This window comes from Myotis lucifugus, unplaced genomic scaffold, assembly GCF_000147115.1.
Source record: "Myotis lucifugus unplaced genomic scaffold, Myoluc2.0 scaffold_189, whole genome shotgun sequence".
NCBI classification, from domain to species: domain Eukaryota; kingdom Metazoa; phylum Chordata; class Mammalia; order Chiroptera; family Vespertilionidae; genus Myotis; species Myotis lucifugus.
Window position 1 is genome coordinate 1,469,900 of NW_005871237.1, and position 9,342 is coordinate 1,479,241.

Here is a 9,342-nt window from a genome sequence, read left to right on the forward strand (position 1 = left end):
GTTCCCTGCTCAAACCAATAATCATATCGGCGGCGGCGGCGCCCTCGGGGTGGACTCCTCCAGGATTTTCCCCAACAGCCTCCCTCCCAGTGCGGCGGTGGCCGCCCCGGGTTCACTCAGGATCAATCACTCCAATCACACGGGCGCCAATCACACCTACCTGCAGAACGCATACGGCAAGCCGAAGCTCTCCGAGCCCGAGGAGGAACTTCTCCAGCAATTTAAACGGGAGGAGGTGTCCCCCACCGGGGGTTTCAGTGCCCACTACTTGTCGATGTTTCTCTTAACTGCTGCCTGCTTGTTTTTCCTAATATTGGGACTGACTTACCTAGGAATGAGAGGAACCAGCGTATCCGAGGATGGAGGACTCAGCAGTAAGTATTAAACCCCCATGGGTAAGGTAACAAAGGGGATGTCAGTGATCTGCTCCAAGTGCACTGGGCATTTGACGTGGGGTGACGTCTGCGCGCAAGAACATGGTTTAATAGTGAAGGCAACAGATTGAGTGCATTTGTGCCATTTTAAGAAAGAACATTATAACCGTTATCAGAATGATAATCCCATGGCTGATTTAAAAATTTTTGTGTATGATAGGGGAACTCCAAAACATCTTATTTTTAAAAAAAGAACAAAACATTACAAGTGTGTTAGTAAAATGCATGTATTTACATTTTTTTAGACTTAAATATAACTAGACGTATACATATCGATGATTCAAAAGTTTTGAAGCATTTTGACTGTTAAAAGGCATCATAAATACAGTGTTTGTTTTTTTTTCAAATTGACATGATTCTGAAAGGCAGTGTAAGATCTCTTGAAATTCTGGTTCAATATTTTGTAGTATTAAGTATATGGGTATATGGTTCTGTAAGTTTTTAAAAAGTGAATGAATATAGAAGGTAGGAAGGCACGCCTCTAAATTGGTTTCCCAGCCGAAAGCATCTCTTCACCCACGAAAAAAGTAGTGGTCGGCCATGTAGGAGTTTGCAGTCAGATTTATCTGGATTGGTTTCCAGGCCCTGCCATTTGGGAGGTGTGTGCATTCATTCATTAAGCTAGCATCGTCATCTATGCTGAGCACTCAGGGTACAGCAGTGTAAAGTCAAAGTATTCCTGTCCTTCGACACAAGAAGATGAATGCAGATTATTTTGTGTTTATGAAGGAAGTAAGAATCGAGTACTTGGTGTATGCTACTTTAGACTTGGTAAGAGTAGGTACAGCTTGAGGTGAGACCTGAAGCAGGAGGAGACAGCATTGCAGGGAGCTAGGAGAGCATTTGGGGAAGAGATTGTAAGAGGAAAGGCTTTTAGTTGAGCAAGAATCTTGTAGGTTAGAGTGGTTGGAGCACTTTGAGCCAGGGGGAATGAACAAGAGTTTGAGCTTTCCTTTTCTAATCTGTAAAATGATGCTAATATTGATTAAAATGATGCCTGTGAAGAATAAAAGAGAGAAAGTAAATTAGTGCATGATAGACTGCTGAATACATAATTTCTCAGCTCCTTTTCCTCACTCCCCCTGAAACTTCCTACCCATTTCACCCAACGTGAATTCACTGTATCATGATTTGTATTTCTAAAATTGGCTTAGTATTAGATTTATTTCAAAATAGTGAATGATGCAGTTAGACTTAGATAAAGAGTAGGAGTGAAAATAGTGTAAGCCTGGATTTGGATGCAGCCAATTTTAAGGTAGTTAAAGAATAGATTATTACTATTACTATATTGCTTAAAGGAGTTAGAAGAGTACTGAAATACAGCACTCATTTTAATTGGTATCCTGGGAGCAAGTGTGATATATTCTGTCCTGCCCCAGATACTTGTGAAAAAAAGTATCAAGGTCACCCTAGGGGTTCAGTTAGTAAAGTTCACATAAGTTAAATGACATTACCTATCAGCAGTACTTATTTGCATCTGTTTCTCTGACAACACTAACTATATGACCTGGACCTTTTCTAAGAGCTAAGTACTTTACACATATTAAATCATTGAATCTTCCCAACAACTCACAGAGACAGATGGTGTTTATCCTCATTTTGTAGATGAGGGCAGTGAGATTCAAGGAAGTTAAGAAATGTACCCACAGTTGAACAGCTAGTGAGTGAAGGACTAAGATTTTGTTTCAGATTTTTTCAACTATAAAGCCCATATTGGTAACACTACTTTGGGTATTGCTTGTGGAGAACTTTCTAAATAAGAGGGTACTTTTATTTTATTAGGATTAAGAAAACAATTGAATATTTGGTAGCACTTAAAACAGAATTGCTGATGAACACAATTCTCAATTTAGATGACTGTCATATCTTTCTCCTCACTGTTAAGAAAAATGAATACTATTTTCTCAGGTACCAAAACTTCAAATGGAATAGAAAAGCATAGGACTGCTAGGGTTTTGGTACCTTCTTCACCTCCACCAGTGTTGAAGGAAATTATAAAGCATTTTGCATTTTAATACATAGTAAATGTGAGGTAGCCAGAGGAATGCAAAGAACAGTAGCTAAGAGGTTGAGGATTTGGGTATAAGGACTTGTCAGAATGACCTTAGTCAAGTTTCTTAACCTTTGAGCTTCATTCTTTTGTATTAAATGATAACAATAATTTCTGCTGTCTATGGGATTGTTGTGAGGATCAAATGAGATAGTTTGTTAAACAAACATAAATTGGTATTATTCAAAAGTTTAGGTAAAACATATTCCTGGTAATCTATATTTTGTAAAGAGAAATAAGTAATTTCCGTAACTGACATTTAGTGTATTTCTTACCTATTCAACATTAAATTTTTATTAAATTCCACTAAATACACATTGTAGCAGCCGTGGCAAACTACGGTCCGCGCGGGCCGCGCTTGAAATGAATAAAACTAAAAAAAAAAAAAAAAAAAAAAGACCGTGCCCTTTTATGTAATGATGTTTACTTTGAATTTATATTAGTTCACACAAACACTCCATCCATGCTTTTGTTCCGGCCCTCCGGTCCAGTTTAAGAACCCATTGTGGCCCTCGAGTCAAAGAGTCAAAAAGTTTGCCCACCCCTGCATTGTAGATAATGATACAGAAATTTGAATCAAAGCATAATGAATCCTTAAATGTATTACTGTATACCCTGGTTGAAAACTATGCCTACTGGTTCAGTTAGGCTGCACACCTAACGGTGAATAATTTCCACTCCCTATATTTATGTAATATTCTGATCCTTTGTCATATTATAATGGTTAACTGATGTTTAACCATAGGGTTCATTGGTCAAATAGTGTGCTTAAGGGGATAGTTTTACTTTGAGTAATTATTCACCAGAAGATTGTAGGTTATATGTGAGAGAAAGCTTTAGTAAGCTTTTATTAGTTATTTAAATTATGTATAACGTGTAATAGCTTAGCCTTTTAAGTAGTTCTTAATCATTTGGTCTTTGAAGATTTTTCATCAATGCTTAGTTTTATTAATTGAATTATTATGAGTCTGCTTCCTCATCTGTAAAATTGTGGGGTTGGATCTCTAAGCTCTTTCCCGTTCCAAGGTTTAAGATTCTAAGTTTGAACTGCCCTACCAAAACAACTCAAGGATCAGTCTACAGTCAGATCATGGCAACCCATCAAAAGAAAATAGGCAGAATAGACTGACTACCTTAGGCTTATATGATCATTTAGATAATGGTTTTCAGTTATAGAAGACATGATTTTTGTAGAAAATGTACATAGAGATCTATGAAGCAAAAATTAATGGGTATTGTGTACTTCTAGTCTCATAATCACTTCTGATATAAGTTCAAATAATCCTTTCAGAACTTTTTAAATGTTTTTCATGTAATACGTACACTTATATATACCTTTGTGTATACATTTTCATTCAACAGTTGGGACAGGCTTCTCTAAAGAGAATTGAGCCCTAGCTGGTTTGGCTCAGTGGATAGAGTGTCGGCCTATGGACTGAAGGGTCCCGGGTTCGATTCCAGTCAAGGGCACATGCCCAGATTGTGGGCTTGATCCCCAGTAAGGGATGTGCAGGAAGCAGCCGATCAATGATTCTCTGCCATCATTGATGTTTCTCTCTCTCTCTCTCCCTTCCTCTCTGAAGTCAATTAAAAAAAAAAGTATATATATGTGAGAGAACTGAGATCTGAATGACTTGAAGGAACTAACTAGTCACAGGGAGAAGAGAATTTTAAATAGAAATAATAGCAAGTATAAAGACCCTGAGGCAAAAACAAACTTGGCATGTTAAAGCATCAGAATAGAATGGTCAGTGTGGCTGGGGCATGGCATATGATAAAGTCACAAGTAGGCAGGGGATGGGTCATAAAGGACCTAAAGGACTTGAAGGTCATAGAAAGGAGTCTGAATTTTATTTTAAGTGACATTATACTATACATATTCTACAACTTTTTTCACTTAATATTGTATCCTGGGTACAATATTGTATCTTAGCCAATATTAAACCTCTTTCCTCCTCTGCCATTCATTCACTCAACCAACCCCTGTCTGGTTTACCATCCATTCTTCTCTGAGTCACCAATTACTCAATTGCAACAGACTGAGGTATTTCAGAGGATAGGTCGGGGGAGGATTAACCAAAGCACTTATAAACATCCCGGTGCACGAAATTCATGCACGCGGGGGGAGGGGGGTCCCCCCAGCCTGGCCTATTCCCTGTCACAGTGTGGGAGCCCCTTGATCCATCGCCCCAAAGAGATAGGCCCCACCTACCCATCTGGGGCTCCTCAATGGATTGCCCCAAAGAGGTAGGCTGGAGCGGGGGGAGGCCTGCGGACACCCAGCGCAGGTTCACGGAGGCCGCCTGGCCAGGCCCACAGCGGTGGGGCCTCTGTGCGCCTGCAGACCCCTGGCTGGGGCTGTGGTGGAGGGGCCTCTCTGCGTGCCTGTGGGCCCCCGGCGCAGGCACGTGGAGAGGCCTCTCTGCTGCAGCCCTGTCCCCGAAGCTGCAAGTCCCCGCCCAATTGCTCCTGCTGTGCACGCAGCCTGCTGATCGTTGTTCCTGTGACAGTGTCCCAACCAATTTGCATATTATCCTATTATTAGTATAGATATGCATAGCCCATGGACAAAGTGTGGAGAAGACCTGGGGAGGAGGCGGGAGCCGGGTGAAGGGTGTCAACAAAGGGGGTAGAGGGGAGACATCTGTAATGCTTTCAAAATAAAGATTTAAAAAAAAATGAGAGAGAGGAACAACTATTTTTCAATATCCTTATGCCTATTTCATTATAGATACCAAATGTTGAACCTTTTGGCTAGTCTAATTACTTGAAAAAGCTAAAATATGTTTTTAAAAATAATATACCCCTTTGAAATGCCAAGGTATCTATACCTTTAATAAACAGTTCTAGTACATTGAACACCAGTCTCTCTCTAATCCAATTATGGGACTACAATAGCCTGCAAGATATTTCTACTTGAACAATTCAAAAACTTAACTCCAAATAAACCATTTTTTCTGTACTACCTTTTCCCAAACAAGATCCCTTTGCCACATCTCTAATTCTTGTCAGTGGTATCACTATTTTATCAATCATCTAGGCTCATGACCACAGAATAATCCTTGATTCTCCTTTATTCTCTGTATCCAAACAATCACCAAGTATTTCTTCAAATGGATTTCCTCAATCACAGACCCCACTCCATCCTGGTAGTTATCAGTCTCCTTCAGGTTTTCATCACTCCATATTTGCCTCCTAGTGCCTATCACTCCATTACCTATACCACCACCTGTTTATCCTTCTTAAAAAAATCAATTTGGCCCTAGCCCAGTGGTCGGCAAACTGTGGCTCGCGAGCCATATGCGGCTCTTTGGCCCCTTGAGTGTGGCTCTTTCCACAAAATACCGACTTCTGTGCATGGGCCACGAAGTTTCAATTGCACTGTACATGCGCGCCTGCACGTGGTATTTTGTGGAAGAGCCACACTCAAGGGGCCAAAGAGCCGTATGTGGCTCTCGAGCTGCAGTTTGTCTACCACTGCCCTAACCTATTTGGCACAGTGGATAGAGTATCAGCATGTGGACTGAAAGGGTCCCAGGTTGAATTCCAGTCAAGGGCATGTATCTTGATTGCAGGCTCCTCCCCTGTCGGGGCACATGAAGGAGGCATCAATCGATAAGTTTCTTTCACATCGATATTTCTGTCTTTCCCTCTCTCTTCCATTCTAAAATCAATGGAAAAAATATCCTCGAGTGAGGATCAACAACAACAACAAAAAATTAAGAGATTATCTCAAGGACACAGAGGACAATTATAATACACTGTAATAAATGCTATCAATGACACACAAAATCTTATTTAAGCATAGAATGATGGGCCAAATGCTAAGGTAAAGAGGACAGGGAGAGAAGATTTTCACAGGTGACACTTTTTTTTAAGAATAAACTTAGTAGTTAATAGAGATGAAAAAAATCTTCCCGAAGAAGGGAATAACATGTGTAAAGGCATACAGGCACAAAATTTCATGACTTATTCAGTGGACACCAAGTGTTGTTCCTCTCATTCTTGAAGAATGAAAGCTGAATGTTACATTTGAAGTTTCTCAAAGTTGACTATTTTGTAAGGAAAAAAAATTTTCTATACCTCCAAGAATATTCCTGGGAATACTGGGGTTTGAATATCCCAGTTTGATGATTTAAGAAATGAAAATTTACTCTGTGAAAATGTCTTTCATTTAAAAATTATCTCTAGAATAATTTATTTATTTTTTATATATTTTTTATTGATTTCAAAGGAAAAGGGAGACAGAGAGAGAGAAACATCAATTTATTGATCGGCCGCCTCCTGCACTAGCCACACCGGGGATGAACTGGGGCATGTGCCCTGACGGGGAATCGAACTGTGACCTCCTGGTTCATAGGTCAATGCTCAACTGTTGAGCCATGCTGGCCAGGCTCTAGAATAATTTAAAAATAATCTGGATGAAAATTTATGAATTCCCCTTGTGAATATCCATGGAGTCTAGTTGAGGAAACATAGTTGTCAGGGCTTAGATTGTTAAGGAGGCAGACCTGGATTTAAATATTGTCCTTTCTGCTTGCTAGTTTTTTTTTTTTATTAAAGGCAAGTTGCTGAACTTTTGTGTTCTCCTTTTTTTGCTCCTTTTAAATGAACTTTAGATGTACTTTCCCTATACATGTATTTGCTTCAGTGGGAATGAAGTGTTCTACAATTTCAGGGATCAGGAATACTTTTAAAAATGAAATATTTTCATAATTCCTCAGTAGAGTTGTGATGCTTTAAAACTAGCTTCTTCTTGCCCTAGCTGGTTGCTCAGTGGTTAGAAAGCCCTCGGACTGAAGAGTCTCGTGTTCAATTCCAGTCAAGGGCATGTACCTTGGTTGCAGGCTTGAGGGCTGGGGTCCATGCAGGAGGCAACCAATCGATATGTCTTTCTCACATCGATGTTTCTCTCTCTCTGTCTCTCCCCCTTCTTCCACTCTCTCTAAAAATCAAATGGAAAAAAAAAATCCTCCTATGAGAATTAACAAAAAACTAGCTGCTGCTTGCACATTAATTATTCTATATTAACTTTACCTATCTGAAAAATATCTTTTATGTAAATAAAAGGAACCACAGTGCAAAATATATTTAATCTGGTTTATAAGTAGTTTAAGAATGAAGTATAACTTAAACTATCAGAAAACTCCAAAATATATGATAAATAGTAACTTTTTTTATAGAAATTATATTATTAATGGTCTATCTTTATTGTAATCCTACAGTAATTTATTATACATAGAAATTGCTACCATTTAATTTGGAAACCCAGCCCAGTACTAATTGTGGAAATTCTTATAACAGTTATTGCCTTATAACTTTAGATTTTGACTTTCATACCCAGAATTTATTTTTAATTGATTTTAAAGTGAACTAGTAACAGTGTATTTGAGTAGTAATCTTTGGATTTTTTTTGTTTTAATAATGCATGCTTTAACTTAAATCACACAAGTGATTGTTAAAAAAAAGAAGAAAACCTTAAAATATCTTTAACAACAGGGTTTACATTCTAATATTTATTTATCAAACATTTTATAGTTAAGTTTTACATTTGCCATATTCCTTTGAAAACATTTCTAAGGAAATTTGCTTTTTAAAGATTATAAAAATTTATCCTAACAGGTAATAATGTCTGAAAATAGGATAACAGATCTATTATGTGGAAGCCATCATGTATTATTTCTATACTTTCTTAACTTGTTTTTTTAATTTTGAGATGTATAGAGTTTAAAATTTTACCACTGCCTTTATTTGCATAGCAGATGTATTGCTCTATGTCCATAATTTTTTGCTTAAAATGTTTTTGCAAGATGACTTCAGAATTCATCTTTACAGCTATGTTGATATCAAATGGCAAGCTAACATTTAGGAACAACTGTGTGCAAACTGTTAAGGAGTTGAGTTCAGCTGTTCTAAATTAATTGAGTGATAAGTATGCACCAACAATTACTCTTCTGTCCTGAATGTGACATGAATAAAAGAAAAAAAGTCTTTTAGTAGCAGGGAGAATTTTATCACATTGCAGAACATAATTATATAAATATATATATCGCTTCTCGGCCTTTTGGCTAAGATCAAGTGTAGTATCTGTTCTTATCAGTTTAATAAATATATATATATATAAAAATTTGCTTATTGTGGTTAATTCGTGAAAGCACTTTATATTTATAAAGGAAACTTAAGCTTACATGTAGAGAGAGCCATTGAAATTACTTAGAAGGGGGGACATTTTATTTCTTTATTTCTTTTTTTTTTAAATTAAATCTTTATTGTTCAGATTATTACAGTTGTTCCTCTTTTTTCCCCCCATAGCTCCCCTCCACCCTGTTCCCACCCCCACCTCCGCCCTCACCTCCCTCCCCCATTGTCTTCATCCATAGGTGCACGATTTTTGTCCAGTCTCTTCCTGCATCCCCCACACCCCTTTTCCCCCCAAGAATAGTCAGTCCACTCCCTTTCTATGCCCCTGATTCTATTATAATCACCAGTTTATTCTGTTCATCAGATTATTTATTCACTTGATTTTTAGATTCACTTGTTGATAGATGTGTATTTGTTGTTCATAATTTGTATCTTTACCTTTTATTCTTCTTCCTCTTCTTAAAGGATACCTTTCAGCATTTCATATAATACTGGTTTGGTGGTGATGAACTCCTTTAGCTTTTCCTTATCTGTGAAGCTCTTTATCTGACCTTCAATTCTGAATGATAGCTTTGCTGGATAAAGTAATCTTGGTTGTAGGTTCTTGGCATTCATCACTTTGAATATTTCTTGCCACTCCCTTCTGGCCTGCAAAGTTTCTGTTGAGAAGTCAGCTGACAGTTGTATGGGTACTCCCTTGTAGGTAACTGACTTCTT

The 9,342-nt window shown here is 38.1% G+C and overlaps 1 protein-coding gene and 1 pseudogene across 1 annotated transcript in view; both read left to right on the forward strand.

Annotated features, from left to right (window-relative positions):
- The window catches only part of LEMD3 (LEM domain containing 3), an 81,365-nt gene that overhangs the window by 1,241 nt on the left and 70,782 nt on the right, over nucleotides 1–9,342 (forward strand). Inside the window, exon 2 of the mRNA XM_023760661.1 lies at nucleotides 4–374. Within this exon, the coding sequence (XP_023616429.1) occupies nucleotides 4–374 (371 nt within the window). The remainder of the gene's footprint in view (nucleotides 1–3; nucleotides 375–9,342) is intronic.
- Nucleotides 8,533–8,647, forward strand: LOC111827587 (annotated as a pseudogene).